Source organism: Lytechinus variegatus, chromosome 5 (genome assembly GCF_018143015.1).
Source record: "Lytechinus variegatus isolate NC3 chromosome 5, Lvar_3.0, whole genome shotgun sequence".
Lineage (NCBI taxonomy): Eukaryota > Metazoa > Echinodermata > Echinoidea > Temnopleuroida > Toxopneustidae > Lytechinus > Lytechinus variegatus.
In genome coordinates, this window is record NC_054744.1 from 18,117,863 (window position 1) to 18,138,120 (window position 20,258).

Below are 20,258 nucleotides of genomic sequence, written 5' to 3' on the forward strand. Positions count from 1 at the left end.
TTTCGCAGGCGCCTGTATAATGGGTGGAAGGAGGCTTTCAAAAGAGCTACCCGAGATTGATTATTGTTTACTTTGTAACTAACTTCTTTAGTCTTTGACCCGAAACACCCATCTTGGTTTTATATTAACCGAGGATTAGCACGTCCGCTTGAATTCATATATACATAACATTTTAATATGTCAGTCGGCTTTTTCTTGGCGACACATTGAATAAATACGTTCTGGATAAACAGTAATCAATAATGAACTTAGACATGATGAGACAATTTCCTTTTTTTCATTTTATTTATCTATTCAGTTTTTGTTTGGAGGGGTGGGGTAATCCACAACTTTAATTACTTTGAATCATTGTAATTATGATACTGAATCTGTTATTACAATGCGCTAAAGACATCGTATCCAGGCAAATTTAGATTATTATTACCAGTCATAAGATTGATCAGCCTTGCACGTGTATTCTCGATTTAAGCCAGGGTCACACCAAAACCGATTTCTCCCGAATGAAATTCGGGATAGGTCCCGAATCAGAGCAGAATCGCCAATAAGGACTGCCCACAATACCTCGAATGCATCCAAGAATCCAACTGCATTCCATCCGAATACATCCCGAATGTGGCACGAATGAAAATTACTGTTGCCATATTCGGGAGTAATTTAGAGGGTATGCCGCTTGTTCGGAACATTTCAAAACGAGCCGAATCCCTCCCAAATTTTCCCGCATTCGGAAAGGGAGAACAGAACAATCCCGAATCCTCTCGAATACGTGTATTCGGATCGATTCGCAGCTGATTCAGTTCCGCTGTAACCCAAGTCCAAACTAGGCTGGTTTTGAACATTCCAAAACGAGTCGAATCTCTCCCCGAATGTTTCCAAATCCCTTCCGAATGAAAACAGTTTTATTTTACCAAATACTATCTGTGTACATGCATAAGATTAAATATCAGGGTATGATGCAAACTCACTAGTCTCCAAAGTAATGACACTCCCAAGAAATGATAAAATAAGACAATAGTAGTGATACATGTAATATTCATAATAATAATAATTAAAATTATAATGATGATAAACGAATGAATAAAAACAAAATATCTACGCTTCTATCTGTAGACAATAAATTAGGGAAGATATTGAGTTTTATTCAATTTCAGTTTTCAAACTTTGACTCCTTAGATTTTACGAGGCCTGTAAAATTGTTATTACCATAATGTGTGTACATAGTAATCTACGTTCAAATTTTTGGATGATTATTAGACTTTGGGCTAATGGTGCATTAAAGGGATGTTGCGTGAAACCAATAAGAAAACTTTTGCTGTATAGAAACATTGATTATTGGACGTTGGGTATCATACATTATGAAGTTATATTAAACCAAATTTACACGGAGGCGCGATAGCTCAGTCGGGAGAGCGGGGGATTCGTATTCCGATGACCCGGGTTCGATTCCCACTTGGTGCGCTAGTGCCCTTTGCTAAGGCATTAATCCTCAGTACCAGGTCCTTCGGAGAGGACCTTAAGCCGTCGGTCCTCTGGTTGCTTGCTTACAAGCATTCATGCTTTCCAAACAATCAGGTAAAAAATCACCACCAACCAATTATATGGACCATCTGTTAATTGATGCGATATGGAGTTCTTTTTCTCATGTGCAATACCATAATGGTATCTTTTGAAAAGTGTTGTAGAAGGAGTAATATCTACGGGTTTTTTTGTCATTCCAGTATGGTATTACCTCAAGCTTGAGTCAGTGGGACGAACAACGTTACAGCCGCGTTTACAATTCATTTTTAACGTCTCTCTATTTGTACAGATGAATGTTAGGAGGCCACGGACTCCCAAAATGTTTCACAACCAAAAAAAATGGTGTGCAAGGAAACGAGTCGGTGTCATATGATTTTTTAATATTATGTCTAGATCTATCATATTTTTTTGGGGGGGGGTATTAAAAAGGCCAACATTTTACACAATCGCTTCACTCCCTCGCAGCTTTTTATTTTCCTTTGCTCGTATGCCATTTTTGGTCCCGTCATTTTTTGTTTGGCTCATCTCGCCACTGATTTGGTAAACAACATGAATTTAAGTTGAAACATTTCAACATCATTTTGATTAAACTAGAACCAGGATATTGCTTCATCCAATACATCCCGACTCGCTTCTGTTATCTGTCTTCGACAAACAGTATGTTTATGGTTAAATAAGGTGCGCCCTTATCGGTAGTAGGAGTTCGGCAAACTGTTTGCCAAGAATGACGAAACAATACCCGGATATACATTATATTGGAGTGTCTTTGCATTGGTAGCCCCCTCACCTATATAGGCATATTCTTATTTAAAGACATCCGTATGAGATGGTAATTTTTAAAATATAATATTCGTTTATTCTCTAGGAAACATAGTTTAAATAGAGCCAAAATTTTAAGAGAGCAGGAAAGGGAACTAGAAGGGAAATAAAAACATCTTCAGATTTTGATGGATAAAGATGGTGAAAAATATGTTGACGAATATGAAAAGGCTAAGCTAGATTTTGAAGCGCACATGGACCGTATAACTCATGGTATAATAGTCCGGTCCCACGCCATCTGGGTAGAATATGGAGAGAAAAACAGCAAATTCTTTTTAAACTTGGAAAAGGTCAACAAGGCAAGATCAACAATACACAGACTAAAAGTAGGGGATGAAATTTTAACCGATACTTTGATTTGAAAGTGAATACTCATATTAAGAATTTCTTTGCAAACTTATATTAAACAGAAAACTCCAAATCGATTAGTAACTGTATTTTTTTACCCAAGTTGTCGCCAAACCAGCGTGACTTAATTGTCAAGAAAGAATTATCTCTTTCGGAATGTACTTATTCTATATTTGCCGCGGCTAAGAACAAATCAACCGGTAACGACGGAAAAACCGTCGAATTTTATTGTCATTTTTGGAGCAAACTTGGACCGTTGGTCGTAGATACTCTTAATTACAGTTTTGAACGAGGAATGGTGTTTGTGTCACAGAGGCAAGGTATAATTACGCTAATAGCAAAAAATGGAAGGATAAAATGTTTAAAGAAAATTATAGGCCTATAACTCTCTTAAATGTTGATATCAAGATCAGCTCCAAAGCCTTTAAGAGCACAGAGACTGAAAAATATTTTACCATCTATCATTCATCATGCATGATGAATGATAGATGGTAAAATATTGTAAAAACTGTGGTGTTATAACTGACACCAATTGGTGTTAATAGAGGACCACACCCTGAGGTGTTAAAATAACACCCTAGAGATTGAACATAACACCAAAGAGTGTAAATGTTACAACCATAGGTGTTGTAATAATACCTATAGGTGTAAAACTAACACCGCAAATTTAACACTGGTGTAAAATAACTGGTGTGGTCCTCTATGTACACCGGTTAACACCATGCACAGTTTTTGCTGTGTGATCAAGTAGCTTTTGTTACAAATAGGCGAAGCCGTGAGAACAGTACTTGAGACAATGTTCTGTACTAGGCTTAAGCGTTTGGGCGGTATTTTATTAAGCCTCGATTTTAAAAAAAGCATTCGACTCATTGAACTACCAATTTTCGATAAAAGTTTTGAAATGTTTTAACTTTGGGATTGATTATTGCAATTTTGTTTGTCAGTGTTCTTTACAAAAACATTGAAACCTGTGTGATGAATAATAACGTTTCAACTGGATATTTTACGGTAGGAAAAGGAATACGACAGGGGGATCTTTTATCTCCATATCTTTTAATATTAGCTATGGAGACACTAACCATAAACACAAGAAAAAATGAAAACATTCAAGGCATAAGATTAAAAAATACTCATGAAATTAAGTTGTCTATGTACGCCAATGACATAACGGTTTATTTGTCAAACGTTGAGTCGTATCATCACCTCACGGAAGCTTTTTAAATGATTTTCAATTATGTTCACCACTCTCACTGAATTACGATAAGACGAAAGCAATGTTTATAGGACAATTCAGTTTGCAACACCCATCTATACCAATAGATATAAAGTTTTTTTGAACGTTTTGACTATTTTTGGAATCGACATTTCTTATTCTATTAAGGATAGAATGGCGAAATTACAAAGAATTTCATCCAACATTAAATCTCAACTAAATTTATTGAAAGACAGTAATTTGTCATTATACGGGAAAATTCAAATTGTGAAAACTTTTGCTACCTCTTAGCTGTTATATGCAGCCAGCATATTATCTATACCTTATTAATTTATTCATACGGTGAACACATTACTGTATGAATTATTTGGGGTGGTCTTGAAAGAGTAAAACGTGAAGTATTGGTTAAAGAATACGATGACGGGGGTTAAAGATAACTTTCATCAAATCGATTATTCAAGCTCACAAAATTTAATGGGTTTCGAGACTTTTCCCCTCAACTTCGGAGGACTGGAAAGATATATGTATATAATTATTGTCACCTGTCGGTGGAAAATACATTTTTATTGTAATGTTTATATGAAATATTTTAATATTGAAGTGTCAAAATGGTTGATGGACATTTTACAAACATGGTGTTTATTGGGAAGGAAAATAGATATTACCAATGACTTTATATGGAACAATCAATATATCACATTTAAAGGAAAATCTATTTATAAACCAAACATAAAAGAAAAAGGATTCACTAAAATTACTGATAAGTTCGATGAATTTGGACGCCCACTACGCGGGAGGGAAGTGAAAGAAAAGGGGTTAAAGTTTACTGAGTATTTTGAATTGTTAGATTGCTATAGAATAATGCCAGGAAAATTGAAAGCTTTTTTTAACAAAACTACCATCATCTTGTAAAAGAACCAGGGGATTTCCCTTCTATTTTCCGTGAATCTGCATTTAGACAAATTCAGAATATATCGACTAAGCAATTTTATCGCACTTTTTAAATATTAATAACTCCGAAACCTCCAAGGTGTTTACTCGCTTTAATCAACTTTACAACATCGATAGGCAACAGACTTCCAAATTGTTCACTCTTCCATTACAAATCACTATTGACACCAGACTTCGAATCACACACTATATAATTTTAAATAACTTAATACCTACAAATGAATGGCTCACAAAAATAGGAAAGAAAACCAATGCATTATGCTCTTTTTGCAATGCGACACCCGAGACATTGGATCATTTGTTTTTTGCATGCCCTAAAATTGCATCCTTTTGGAATGCGTTGCGCATGAGAATGACTGATTTTAATCCTAATTATTTCCTTTCACGAGATACTATTTTATTTGGATTACTAGAACCCCTTAAGTTAATCCACCTTAGCATTTAATTTTCTTATTTTACTTGGTAAACAATTCATTTTGCGATGTAAATACCAAGAGACTCTCCCTAGTTTAAAACAATTTAATGATTATCTTTTATCTTATAAAGTTACTGAGGAAATTATTGCAAAAAAGAAAAAACAAACTCAATAAACACAATGTAAAATGGCAAAACATAAACAATTATTTTTCCATTGCATAAATTGTAACCACTGTAGATTAGTATTTTGTGTTAATCGTCTTTTTGTGAGTTTGTTTTATCTTCTGTTCATGTTGTAGTAGTGTTTTTTATGTCATACTTTCGGTCATGCTAATACATTAAGATGTCATATTTTGGGGGTTGCGCTATACCCCGGCGATGCCGCCAGGACGACAGTCAGTGGCGTACCGTGGGTCATGGCATGGGGGGGGGGCACCAACAAAAAGTTTTAGTCACTTGGTGAGCGCTTCGCGCGCTCAGTTGCCAGATATACTGACTTAATAGAGACATTTTAAGGACAGTGCCATTAAACGGATATATCTCTCACTGGGCAAAATAATGCGAGCGCGAAGCGCGAGCTTACAATTTTTGATATTCAGACCTCAAAAAGACACATATAATTAATCTTTTGTAATCATGATACGTACCAGTTTCGCAAAATAATGCGAGCACGAAGCGCGAGCTGAAATTTTTGTAAATATTGACCCCTAAACAGGAAGACTTTAAGGACTATATTTTAGGAATACATTAAGAGTATACACATATCACCAAATTCATCTAATGCGAGTGCCAATAAGCGCTTGCTGATTTTGTTAGAAACATGCACATTAAGCACTTGTAATCATACATGTAATTAACATACCCATCTCACTAATAAAAATCTTGTGAGCGCGGAGCGCGAGCTGAAAATTTAGGAAATTCAGACCTGAAGAGGGGCATTATAAGGCTTGTTTATAGGAATTCACGAAGACCATACGCAGTTCATTAATCAAATGATGCGAACGCGAAGCGCGAGTTGCAAATTTTTGATTTTCCGATTTTTAAAAAGGACATTTTAAGGACTGATTCTAGAAATTCATGGAGAGCAGACATATTTCACTAATCCACTACTGCGAAAGTAATCACTGAAGGAAATGTTTTATCTTAAGACCTTAAAATGGGGCATTCACTTTAAGTAGTCACGAAAAGGAAGTATACTATTGTTCACTCGAAGTGCGAGGAAATATATTTGGCAGTTTGGTGTATACTGACTTGAAAACGGGAGGTTAATATAACAGGATTATATATTCCGGTAAACAGACAATGCAAGCACCAGGAGCAATGAATACATAGGCCCTGAGCAAATTATGTTTCATAAAGTTATGAAAAATGTTTCTGATGTAATATAACATAATTATGATATAACATTACATTGAAAAATAATGTCTTTTTTCCCACTACGTTACTTTTCCTTTCTCCCTCTTTTTTCTCCTCCCCCCCCCCCTTTTTTTGGTCAGCCGATGGGGGTGGGCACGTGCCCCCATGCCCCCCCCCGTAGTTACACCACTGACGACAGTGGACCAACGGGTATAATACTGTACACCTTTTCTTTTTCGGTAATGTGTTATGGTACAATTTGCTATTCTTAGTAGGCCTACACAATTTATTTAGGATATGTTGCATGTACTTATACACAGTTTGTATCAATGTTCTGTTTAATTAAAGTGCAACGATTTGTTTTGTATACTTTGATTGTTTTTGTGACGAATAGAAATTACAAAGATAAAACAAAAAAATCTTATTTCAATGGTATATTTTAACAAGGGATACTTGATTTAAAAAATATAGGTTGCCTTTTTAATGTAGTGGTTTAAGTTGCATTTGTGGTTAAATGTGGAAAGGGTATACAAGTTGTGGCGCAAGGGCGTTAAGAGAGGGGGGCACCTTTTCAAGAAAGATGTTTTCTAAAACAAAGATTCACGAAGAGCCGTATATGTATATATATATTCTTTCTTTCTTTATTAAATTTTCGTCTGCTTTCAATCAGTTATGTAGCGGTATAGTTTTGAAGGGCTATGCGATTATCTTATCTAGTTTTATACGTGTGCAAAAAAAAACAAATATTTATATATACATTGTGAAAGAAATGGATGAAGAGAACATCATCTTTTCATCCATTTCTATAAAAAAATATTTAAATAAAATAAAAAATAAAAATATATATATTTATATAAATAATCCATTATTCTAAATGGAGTCAGTAAACACTATCTGTATGTTTTCGGTGAGATACATTTGAAAATGTTCGTCTGCTTTCAATCAATTTTCTAGCGGTATAATTTAAATTAATATTGAAACTGACTTAGTCCGATTTCAAAAGCTGGATGTCAACACCATCAGACTATTTTACACACAAAAAAAATCTCCAGCAAATTGCCGAATGAACAAGTACAAAAGCAAATCGGTCAATGAATAAACTTTATGCACAGACATATAAATAACATCAGTGATATAGAAAAGAGAATGATTCGTTGAGAAAAAAAGGGGAAAAACAGAGGGATAATGAGGATTGAAATAGTTAAAATTCGAAAGGACGTCTATTCTTAAAAAACGTATTTTTGGTTTTCCCCGTTCCGCTCCAATCCTTATCCCTTGGTTTGGTCGATAACCAAAAAAAAACGTGTTATCTTTTCCATTTAACATATTTCCCATTATATTCATGTAGCAATCTATAACGACCCACCTAAGATAAAGTTCAAAAAGGTTAATCACGCGAACTGAATAGAATACAAATATTGACAAATCCACATGTACAATTTTTTATGCAGGAAATTACGTACTTCATTTGTATTTTCAGATATTGATTGTAGATAAGAAAGTAAGATATATTTTTTATTTCAATCACTTAATTGTCTTAGATTTGGAAGCATTTATCTTTCAACAGCAAATATCACGTGTCCATAAGATAATAGGAACATGAATTGTTCTTATGGTTTCTTATCTCATTCGACTTCGTGGCTATTTTGACATCGACACAGCATCTAGTGGCGCTATTCACATTTGGAAGTCGGAGCTGTTAATGAAGAGGGCTGATGGACCATATAAAAATTGTATTGTGCAATGATATTGATTACGAACAAAGTCTTTTTAGTACTACTACTACTACTGCTACTACTACTACTACTACTACTACGACGACGACGACTACTACTACTACTACTACTACTACTACTATTACTACTACTACTACTACTACTACTACTACTACTACTACTGCTACTACTACTACTACTACTACTACTACTACTACTACTATTACTACTACTACTACTACTACTACTACTACTACTACTACTACTACTACTACTACTACTACTACTGCTGCTGCTGCTGCTACTACTACTACTCCTACTTCTAAACTCACTCACTCACTCACTCACTAAATGTCGTCATTGAAATAGCAGTATATTTTACAAATTAATTTTGGCCCTTTTGGCACAATTAACAATATAAAAAATAAAGAAACTCTCAGAAATAAATTTGGTATCTCAAAAAAAAAAACATGTAGTCGTTCAGAACTATGCAGTCTCTCAGAAAAAAAAAATTGTGATAACATATATTCCTACAAAAGCATGCAAATCTGTGATTGTGTTTATTTCCAAGAATTATTTTGATTCCGCGTGAACTTATTATTCTGCGGTTGTCTTTATTTCTGTTGTTGCTTTTATTTCTGTAGTTATCTTAATTTCTAGAGTTTTCTTATTTTCTAAATTGTTTTAATTGCAATTTTATATATTTCTTAACGATGACATTCATTTGTAAGATATACTGATATTTCAATTGCGATATTTTTTTCTGAATGAGTCTTGTATTTCTAATATCTTTTATCTATGATTGAAAAGATTTATTTCCGAGTTTTCTTTATTTTTGAATTAAATTCATTTCTGGTTAAATACTTTTATATCTGACTTATGTACTATTCTTCAAAAAGTAATGTATTCATTTCTGAATGCTTTATTTCTGAGATACTTCGTTTATTTCTGAGGAAGTTAATTTATTTCTAGGAAACTGCTTTGTTTTCTGAGAGAGACTGCGTTTATTTCTGAAAGACTGCATGTATTTCCGAGATACTAAAATTATTTCTGAGTTTCTTTTTTTTTGAGATTGTGAATTTTGGCCCTTTTGGCTGCCGATGCTTTTGAGATGCACAATTAAAATTTGTAATGTGAAAATGCCGATAAAACAAAATTGTGCCCTCCCCCCTGTTTCCCTTTTAGAAAAACCTGGATACAACTACTATTACTACTATACTACTTCTTCTAATTCAGCCACCTTCAAACCATAATTATCTAACTTCCAATTAACTTATTTAATTCCTATGCTCTATTTGAAAGAAATAATAATAGCATAACGATCACCTTTGAAAATGCCCTTTATTGCCTTTCATCATTGATTAGTAACTCCCGATTATGTCATGTTCGTCTCGAGAATAAAAATAAGTAAATAAAATACATGATAAATCCATTTATGTTGGAATTGTTTAAACACTAATGCGTGCAGATTATTATCAATTATACTTGTTCTAAGAACAAAAAAGAGATACTTTTGAGAGGGTATTGACATCTTAAGGGCCTGTTATTTATATAAAGGAATCGAATAGATTCCAAAGTTCATTCGTTTTCAATAAAGTGGCGAGTGGTACAGACACTCAGCATGGAACTAATAGTCAGCAACGACCTATATTTTTTGTCGAGTAGCGCCAAGAAATCTACTAACATGACTAAGGATTACCCATTACCCATTTTTATAAACACACCAGACACATAAAGCCACCCTCCCTCACCCACACACACCGCGTAAGCACACCCAAAGCCATCACATATTCACATTCAAATTCATTTTTTTTATGATAGACTTAGGCATAATGATTAAAATATGATGATAATTAAATAGTCACCTTTGTACTTTCAGTATATCACTTTTCTAGAAGATTTAAATTGCAATAATCATTATTACCCCGGCCAACCGATCCTGGCATGCACACTCTCAACGTATGCACTTTCTCCAATCCCTGGGACAGAGGCGGCTGAATATATTTTTATGGGGGGAGCCAAAAAGGGCACTTATATGTCAACATTTCAAGGCTCAAATTCCTCAAGGCCAAGGTCAAGGCCCCCTCAAAGTCAAGGCTTGAAGGTCCATGACCAAGGCTAAGAAAAGGTAGGGCCTGAAGACCCCTGCCCTTTCCATTAAGAGTACAACTTTGCATAGTTTTCGTGCATGATAACTCACTGCTCCATTGATCGTACATAAATGTACATAGCCACGTCCCTTTGTTGAGGGAACCTGTTGAACTCTTCATTAGTGTGAATGTATGTATATACCATGATTTATCTGCTCATCGGGTGATCAGTCTTTCGAATTAGTCGTCATTAATCATCCCGTTGATAATACGTGTACATAAACCCCTCAAAAAAGTTTGCAACTCAGTTTTGGGGGATGATATCGTTTTGGTTAATGAAGTATAAAGGATGAAACTGGTATCATTGGAAAGCTGAATTATTCTTCTTCACAATGACATGCCATTTGCTGTGATTATGTAATCATGGAATATCCAATATCCAATCACCCTGAACATTGAGAAAAGTCAGAAGTGAAATGTTGCAAAATGCATTGATTTCTAACAAGAGTCTCAATTTCTATAGAATTTCCACCATGCAGGTAACAGTGAATGCACTCGGTCCATCCTCGAAACAATTGGAAATTCGCTATTGAAAACGACTCATTTTGCAACATTTCATTTCTAAAATTGCTGCGTATTATCATGTCTGTGTATTTCATGATAACACCAGCATTACAAATGACACATGATTGTAAAGGAGAATAATCATGCTTTCTAAAGATATCACTTTTACACATGATGATGGCACATTAAGAAATTTATTAGCACTCAAACTTGCGTTGCAGAACTTTTTTGAGGGGTTTATATTTTTTTAATATAATAATAATAACAATCGGCTTTTATATAGCGCTTTATCCATCGGAACGACGTGTCTCCGCGCTTTACAGATATATTATTACCCCGGTCATTGGATTCAATCAGTCATTCCCGCACACAATATGTGCGCATCCTCCACTCCCTGGGGAGTATTGCAGTCAGTCGCCTGTGAGGCGCACATAGTACTGGACAAGCTACAATGACTTTCACATCCTACCGGGTACCCATTTAGCACCTGGGTCGAGAGTGGCAAAGTGTGGATTGGCGCCTTGCAAAAGGACGCCCAGACCGCGGTGGGATTCGAACACACGACCCTCTGTTTACAAGGCGAAAGTCAGAACCACTTCACCACGGCTCCTCCATGTTATATCAGAATCTTGTTGTGTACTACATGCTTATTACAATATGTAACTCAGGTACAGTACATCAAACGCAACTTTTATTTTATTCACCTTAACACTGGGTTCCTTTATCTAGTTAGTATCAGAATGATAACATACAATTTTTCACAATAAATTGTATATCACACATTATGATCATTTTTATCACTCCATAAATGGTTGATGGAAATGCCGCAATCCTTGATTGGTCATATATCAATTTCATACAGAATAGCAGATGTTAAACGTGTCTTAAATCTACCAAGCAAAATAATTATGGAAAGAAAACAACGAAAGCAAAGTAAAGTAAAAAAAAATCATTCTATTCCAGACCGTTGTCTTTTAGATTTATTTGATATTAAAATAATTTCCATATCAAAATAACACAATGTATTTGCTGTCGTGAAGTGTTAAGAAACAGCGTTTGCATTCGGATGCAAAAAAAATGTATTTCATAAAATAATTAACAATACGTTCATGAAATCTAAGCATCTTATTTGATTTTTTATATACATCATTGTCAACATTACATAACGTTTGTCTTTCGTATACTCATTTAGATAATATATATACAAGAGTGTACATGTATCAACGCAACATTAATTTTTTTTATTCACCTTACTACTGGGTTCCATTATCTAGTTAGTATCAGAATGATAACATACAGTTTTTTTCACAATAAATTGTACATCACATATTATGATCATTTTTATCACTCCATAAATGGTTGATGAAAATACCGTAATCCTTGATGTGTCATATATCGATTTCATACAGAATAGCAGATGTTAAACGTGTCTTAAATCTACCAAGCAAAATAATTATGTAAAGAAAACAATAAAAGCAAAGTAAAGTAAAGTAAAAAAAAAATCATTCTATTCCAGACCGTTGTCTTTTAGATTTATTTGATATTAAATAATTTTCCATATCAAACTAACACAATGTATTTGCTGTCGTGAAGTGTTAAGAAACAGCGTTTGCATTCGGATGAAAAAAAAATGTATTTCATAAAATAATTAACAATACGTTCATGAAATCTAAGCATCTTATTTGATTTTTAAATACATCATTGTCAACATTACATAACGTTTGTCTTTCGTATACTCATTTAGATAATATATATACAAGAGTGTACATGTATCACAGAAAGCTCTAAGAGCTTATAAGCTGGACATTTACTGTATAGAGCCAAAGCCCGACTTTTAATCATTATTTGAATGAGTACAAGAAGAAAATGAATTAAATATGCATATGTTATTACTATTTGTGTGTGTGTGTAGTGGGGTCATTAACTTGAATCTTAATGAAGCATCGCTAAAATAAATCATATCTTAAGAATAAGAAAGGTGATCTTCATTAGATCAAGGAATAAGTTACCACAAAACTTTAGATCCAGTCCAACCCTGCCCATATTTAAAAATTCATGTCGAAATTATTTATTTGAAAGATTACAAAATATCTTAAATTGATTCTTGATAAACCATGTGTGCGTGTTGTGTTTGTATGTATTTTCTTATTTACTCTTTAGATTTAATCATTGTAAATATTTTTTTTTTTCATCTCATTATTGTTGTAATGTACGTTATAAGGGGCCCCTCTCACAAGCTCTGCTTCTATGGGGTCCCAAACCTATCATGTATTCTCATTTTTGTTTTGTTTTTTGTTAAGACGCGTTCACTGAGGACTACAGTTTGGCGATAAGGCTTCCGTTCCAACACACCATGCAACGTACCCAGAAATATCTCTATGGGCTCTCAGAAAACTCGATTGCCAAAGTGAAGACATCTGTCATTGGATGATCTAAAGACCTCACCGAAAGAACCTAAAAAAAGACAATGATAACAAAGAGAGAAAGAGAGAGGGAGAGGGGCGGGGGGGGGATAAGACGGAGAAGAATAGTAATAGAAATGGAGGAGAGAAGGGAGAAGAAAAACAGAAACGTAACAGCAAGTACAAGACATACATGTATGATAGAGAAAGGGAGAGAGAGAAAGAGAGAGTGGATGGGGAGAAAATAAAAAGGAATATAAGAAAAAAAAATGAGCAACAGAAATAAGAAAGATGTGGTAGTAGTAGGAGGAGGAAGAAAATCAATTCCAGCCATTGGAACTAACAAGAATGATATAATTTGCAAATGACTCATATCAAACGATTGGTTTAATGCATAATTTCACTAAAGGTCACAAATCAATAAAGCGCAAAATGTTTAAAATTTTGCCTGTTGTGCTTTTTTTATTCTAATTTCACACGAGTATACTTTTTGTGTAGTATATTTAATAAGACCAGAGGTGGAAAGAGCCCCGGAATAAGGGGGCGGGGGGTACTGATTTTTTTTATACAGTTGATTATTTCAAAAGAGTATAGATAAAGAATAATTTGTTCAAAGCTTGTACTATATTTGGCATGTAAAAAAGGTCAATAATCAATAAACCAGAAAATTCGACGAAAGTAATTTATCTAAAAATTCAATAATAGAACAAGAAAATCATGTTTGGGAGCTTTTGGGACAGCAGCCCCTTCGCCCATACCCACCAGTGTGTCTGTGTATAGAACCATCAGAGAACATAGTAAGTTAGCAGGTAGGATACCTTTGTTTCTGCTTCAAACTCGAAACTTGTAGCGTTCAATGCTCCACCATTGAACTTTACAACGGATGGCTCTCTTTCTAGTCCATATATAGTTATATCGTCCAAAGCCAGATTTTCCAAAAGTGCACTTGGGTGATTCGTGGGTACATGAATTAACGCTGACGTCAGGATGTGCTGTAAAGAGAATTTTTTTTTCAACCAATCAACTCTTTATTTTCATCTATATTTTTATCATTATTATTATTGTTGTTGTTATTATCATTATTATTATTTTTATTATTATCATTATCATCATCATCATCGCGAGCAACATCAAGATCAAGCTGATCCGAACATATAGTTTGTTACTTACCTTTGAAAACATATACCGCATTAAGTAATACTCTCCATTTTCAACGGTATCTGCAAAAGAAAATATATATACAGTACATTAAACTTGGCACAAAAAAATGAGTTCTCCCAATGGAAAAAGACAAATTTCAAGTTAACTGATCAGACGAGACTTGGTAGGTTCTCGTAAAATAGATAGATAGATAGATAGATAGATGGATGGATGGATGGATAGATCAACAGATAGATAGATAAATAGAAAGATAGATTCCTGAAGCAATACGTACGTACATAATTGTATACCCAATGATATACAAGTCTGATCGATAGATAATGGGCCAATATTCGATTTTTGCTGTATAACATCTATCATCATCATTATTATTATTATTATTTTCAGTATTATTAACACGATTTGCCGAATTGCCTCCTGCCAATATGACTCAATAACATTGATTTCGACATTTTAGGATTATGATCTGGAATCATCATTATTATCATCCAAGTAATATAGTGTGTTATATGACGTCACGTTACCAATGGAATCGCCGTCGTCCCAGAAGAGATCTCCAGCAGCTTCCATCGATTCATCGAGAGGTACTATGAGGCCAAACGGGTTTAGACGACTTCATTATTTCAGGATGCCCGAGTAAAACCATGAAAGATGTGTTGTCAAGAGGTGAATGACGGGGCAGGGGAGAAGGAACGTAGATGTTATCATTCATTGCATTTTAATTTCTTAAAACGAAACAACAAAATTGTTAATTGCTTTCTAAAATGAGAGACTATTCATTGATTTATTGTTATCTGAAATGATTCATTCAATATTTTCAACACTGTTTTGTATCAAGGTCGTGCAATAAAAAGACTGCCAATACAAAGCTTCTCCAGCCCATCCCTCTGCTCGTCTCCCTACCAACATCCTTCATTCACCTGATAGAGATACTGGCACATCGTACATTAATGTGTACTACCGAATGGTCAAAGCACATCATTCAAAAGACCGTACATTAAAAAAAAAACAGTCTAAAATGACTAGTTAATAGGGTCAGCTCGGTGCAACTTGTTATTCTAGTCATATTTGACTATTTTCTAGTCATATTTTACTAGAACAGAGTTATTTCTGACTAGAATATATGTCAGAAATGTGAATACCAGTGATTGTCATATCAGTTGCTCCCAGCTGACTACTGGTCTAGTCAATTTGACTGATTTGTTTTAAGAGTGTATAGCGATCCTATTATTTTTTTCAGTTATCCCCAAACTTCCCGTTAGCCCCATCAGCTCACCCCCCCCCTCCCTCTCTCTCTATTGTTGATTCTCTCCCTGTTTTCATATCCCTCTCCCGGGCCCTCTCCCTCTATTTCATCCCCATCTCCACTCGGCTCAATCCGTTCAGCCTAAACCTGCTGACATACAGCCGAGTCTATCCTCGCCTCCACCCCCGGGCTCTACCCACTCCTCTTCCTGCCTCCCTCTCAGTCTCCACTTCCCCTGACCCTCTGGTGTATACCTGAATTTAGTGCAGTTATGTGGTTGCTGCGTTGGAATGATATAACCTCCTCGGAAGTGAAGCGGAACGACGTTGGCTGGTGCAGCAAGATTTATGCCGCCAGCTACTTCCAGATTTTCCGCGGAGATCTCAAATCCCTGTAGTCACCATTTGCACACCAAATTCAATTTAAAGAAGTGCACTTATATTAACTGTTGTCTAGAATAGTTTCGTTTGCCGTTTTGTTTGGAACAGATTCGATATCGTGATTGATAGGTAGTTATTGTTATGAATGTATTCATAACCATTAGCATTAACGTTATTTAGAATATTCAGTGAAATATCATCACTATTACTTTTGATATTGTCAATGATAAAACTACTCATTTCATTTTATCGCCAAAGTCACCAGCGGTTGTATGGTCGACTTATTGTAAAAGATGGTTACGTTTGCTCGGGGTTATTATAGTTATAACTAAAATCAGCCGAACTAGATGAAACTAAGAGTAAATTCTAAATATGAAGTTACAAAATGATACTGAAATTTAGTTCTCTAAGATGGGCGAACAAAGCTATTTCACAAGTGGCATATAGGTTATACGATTAAAAAAATAACGTTTATTCCAGGAAGTAAGGTTTTTTCAATTAAGTATTTCAAATCTGAAATTCCATCTTTATTTCATTCGAGTTCCATAATCCGTTTCATGCAAATACATTGGGAATGTTCAAATTAATAACTTTCAATTTATAGTAGAGTTAGTATATCTGTACATTTGTTGTGATAAGCGCAGAGCAAATTTTGTTAATAATTAATATAAAAAAAATAATGGTAATCTGTGCCCTCTGTTAAAAGTAAAAGTTTTGATGAAAATCTCCATATTAGATTTCGGACAAAACCATGGTAAGGAATTTATCAAAAATTAAAAAGACATATATTTTTTGCTTCGTTATACCCACCACATAATAATCGTACCAGCGAGCTTGTGGGAAGTATGCCCGCACGACTGTGGTATCCTGTTAAAAGAGTAAATCATTACTCATTATTCATTATAGACAAACAGTTGAAATATACAAATAAAACAGATAAAATATCTAGGGTACAACTGAACAAATGAGCATGTATATTTAAATGGGTTGACTTTACTGGAATAGTAATGGCAGAAAGCAGAACATGTGCAAGCACTGACGTAAAGAGTAAGAGTAGTAGTAGTAGTAGGAGTATTAGCAACAGGAGCAGTAGTAGTAGTAGTAGTAGTGGTAGTAGTAGTAGTATAGTAGTAGTAGTAGTAGTAGTAGTAGTAGTAGTAGTAGTAGTAGTAGTAGTAGTAGTAGTAGTAGTAGTAGTAGTAGTAGTAGTAGTAGAAGTACACTAAAAAACACTGAGTAAAATTTCACCCAATATTAGGGGAAAGGGAACAAGCATGTTTTCTTGTTGTTGTTTTTACCCCATGTTGCGAAAAATGCATGTTTTAAAGGTAAATTTCAACGCAACATTGTATAATCCTTACAAAATACTTGGTATCTTCTTACCCAACCAACAGGCATGTTCCCATTTTACCCATTGTTGGGTAAACCTTATTTCTAGAGTGTATAGTAGTATCATTATTAGTTTAGTAGTAGTAGTAGTAGCAGCAGTAGTAAAAGTAGTATTATTATTTTAGTAGCAGTAGTAGTGATATTAGAAATAGTAGTATGTAAAGCAGCTATCCAAATTAATTATAATCATAAATATATTTAGGAGTACAGAAAGTGTTATGGTGTGACAATATTTACCTCTTCGAGTACAGGTGAGATGAGGAGAGCTGAGCCCCACATGAATTGTCTGTCTATTCCCCACGTGTGACTATCATGTGTGAATCTAAAAAAAAAACACACACACACATTGTTACAATAATCGCAACACTAGTGCAAGTGTGGACTTCGAGTGCATTCCTACCACTTTCAACATAATTATGATTTAAGACACATTCCTTGAATTCGTGCCCATTTACGTCTGTCACCGGCGAAATAATTGTCGTTCTCGTAGTTATCTTATTCATTTATTTATTTATTTCCAGTTTTATTTCAACAGGGATTTCTCTTCAGTTGGCAAACTACTATCCCTGCAGGCCCTGCGCAATAAAACAAAAAACAATGTACAATATGTACATTTAAATGGCAGGCAAGATGTGAGTATAAAATACAATAGCTCGTACAATGACCTTATTGTTCGTACAATTGTACATCCGTATGGGAAAATTATTCCGTATTTGAAATTGATTTGTTTATTTTTTTTTCATTTACACAATCGTTTTAGTCGTGTACTTAGCCTATGGGTGTGTACTGACGTCACATGAGCAGTTCATATTTACATACTCGTGCATCAGAGACCGGACGACGGTAGACCCTTGCGTGTGGGCGTGGTAAAAGAGGGTATACAGGTATGGGAGCATTCTATATCTTATGTGAAGCAAATCCCGAATACTGACAGCAAATTCTGCTCCATAGAAGCCGGGATCCTGAGCCTATTAAACGTAATATTGAGAGAGAGAGAGAGAGAGAGCGAGAGAAAGAAGGAGAGAGAAGAATAGAGAAAAGGAGATTAAAGTATAGAGGTGAATTAAACAATTAAAACACATATCTGCATATTAATCGGACACGAAAATAAAACGGGATTTTTATTTCATAAGTTAAGTAACTATTTATCATCAGACCTAAAGTTTTTATTCCCATGTTGCAAGCTTTAATCATTATTTCTTCAATTGTTCATTCACCTTTTTCTGCTTTCTGTTGGTACCCCTACTCATATATATCCATTAATTATATTCTTTATTTCTGGTAAGTGCTCACTAAATACCTGATATCTGATCCCATTGTGATTTCTGGCATATGGGTAGAACGCCCCCACTTGATGCCATCTGCGGCAGAGATCTTCTGGGCTGTCGTTGAAAAAACCGCAAATATCAGCCCCAACCTGACACATCGGAATGCCAAGAAACAAATTTCAATAAAATCTCAAGTAAAAAAAAGGTGGAAAATGGTGTCATAAAACAGAAAAGAAATCAACAAATAGGCGTTGAAGCTTAAATTGAAGGAGCGTCGCTTGATTGTATTCATAAAAGTAAAGATTTAAAAAAGCAATTAATGTCATAACTATAACAATAGTGATCGTGACAACAAAAGTCATGGTAACACATATGATAATGAAATAATTGAACCATTGGCAATCTTTGGAAATTGTTACCAACATACTATAAGATATATTTTATCAAACTTTGTTGCTTTAGCAAAAAATAAATAAAAAACACAAAACATATCATATATTTTAAGCACTACTACCGTTACTTATAAAGCATAAAATTGTGCTTAATAATAAGGGTGTGAAACATACCTATTTTAAATATAATGAATCAACAGATTAAAAAAAATCTCATTAGAAATTGAATAAGGTGTGAATATTTTGTACTCACATGGGGAACTCCAAAGAGATTGAATTCAAGTGTTCCTTTGGTAAAAAAAAGGCAGAGGAATTGGGGGGTTTGATAAGAATTTTCAATAGGTGAGAGAGAGCAGTTAAAAACTGAACATATTAATAAACAAATATGTATCACTTGCCCTTTTCCAAGTTTGATTGTTTTTTGTTTGTTTGTTTTGCTTCAGAGGATTTTTGTTTTGGACTTCATTTCTTCGATTCTTGATCTGTAAACATACAGGCCAATAGGTACTAATGACATATTTTGAATACAGAATATTATCTTCGGTCTCAGTTTAATGTTATTTCAGGTTTCTTCATTATCTTAGAATTAAAATTTTCTAGAGAGACTGGACACTTTGCTACCACTCCGGTGTAGTGACGTAAAAGATTGGTCTCGGACTATACACTTAAGTAATGAAAAGAAGTAGAAGATGAAGAAGAAGAAGAAGCAAAGAAAGAAGAAGAAAGATAAGAAGAGGAGTAGGATGAAAAAAAAATAGTGATCGTGACAATAATAAACATATCCCTTTGCAGTGTATGATATCAATACCTAGTACCCCGAAATAGTATTAAATCTTACCAATAATGGAGTATCTAAGTTGGGGCCAGTTTGAACCATTGTCTCCCAGCCAGTGGCCAGAGTTAGTCCCGCTGCTAGGTACCGTGGACCGCGTAACAACCAGACTCCTCAACCCAGTCAACTGTTGTACAGCACTAGAATTATAAAGAGAAGAGACACGATTAATAAGAGAAGAGGAGAGAGGGGAGCAAACA

At 34.6% G+C, this 20,258-nt stretch overlaps 1 protein-coding gene across 1 annotated transcript in view; it reads right to left on the reverse strand.

Moving 5' to 3' along the window:
- Positions 1-13,200: 13,200 nt before the first annotated feature.
- Positions 13,201-20,258, reverse strand: part of LOC121414922 (maltase-glucoamylase, intestinal-like) — a 57,412-nt gene continuing 50,354 nt past the window's right edge. The window contains exons 36-46 of the mRNA XM_041607968.1: positions 20,065-20,198; positions 19,480-19,514; positions 18,867-18,983; positions 18,386-18,534; positions 17,804-17,888; positions 16,919-17,044; positions 16,052-16,188; positions 15,076-15,164; positions 14,561-14,610; positions 14,209-14,382; positions 13,201-13,442 (exon numbers count right to left, since the gene is read on the reverse strand). Of these exons, the coding sequence (XP_041463902.1) occupies positions 13,365-13,442; positions 14,209-14,382; positions 14,561-14,610; positions 15,076-15,164; positions 16,052-16,188; positions 16,919-17,044; positions 17,804-17,888; positions 18,386-18,534; positions 18,867-18,983; positions 19,480-19,514; positions 20,065-20,198 (1,174 nt within the window). The 3' untranslated portion in view covers positions 13,201-13,364. The remainder of the gene's footprint in view (positions 13,443-14,208; positions 14,383-14,560; positions 14,611-15,075; positions 15,165-16,051; positions 16,189-16,918; positions 17,045-17,803; positions 17,889-18,385; positions 18,535-18,866; positions 18,984-19,479; positions 19,515-20,064; positions 20,199-20,258) is intronic.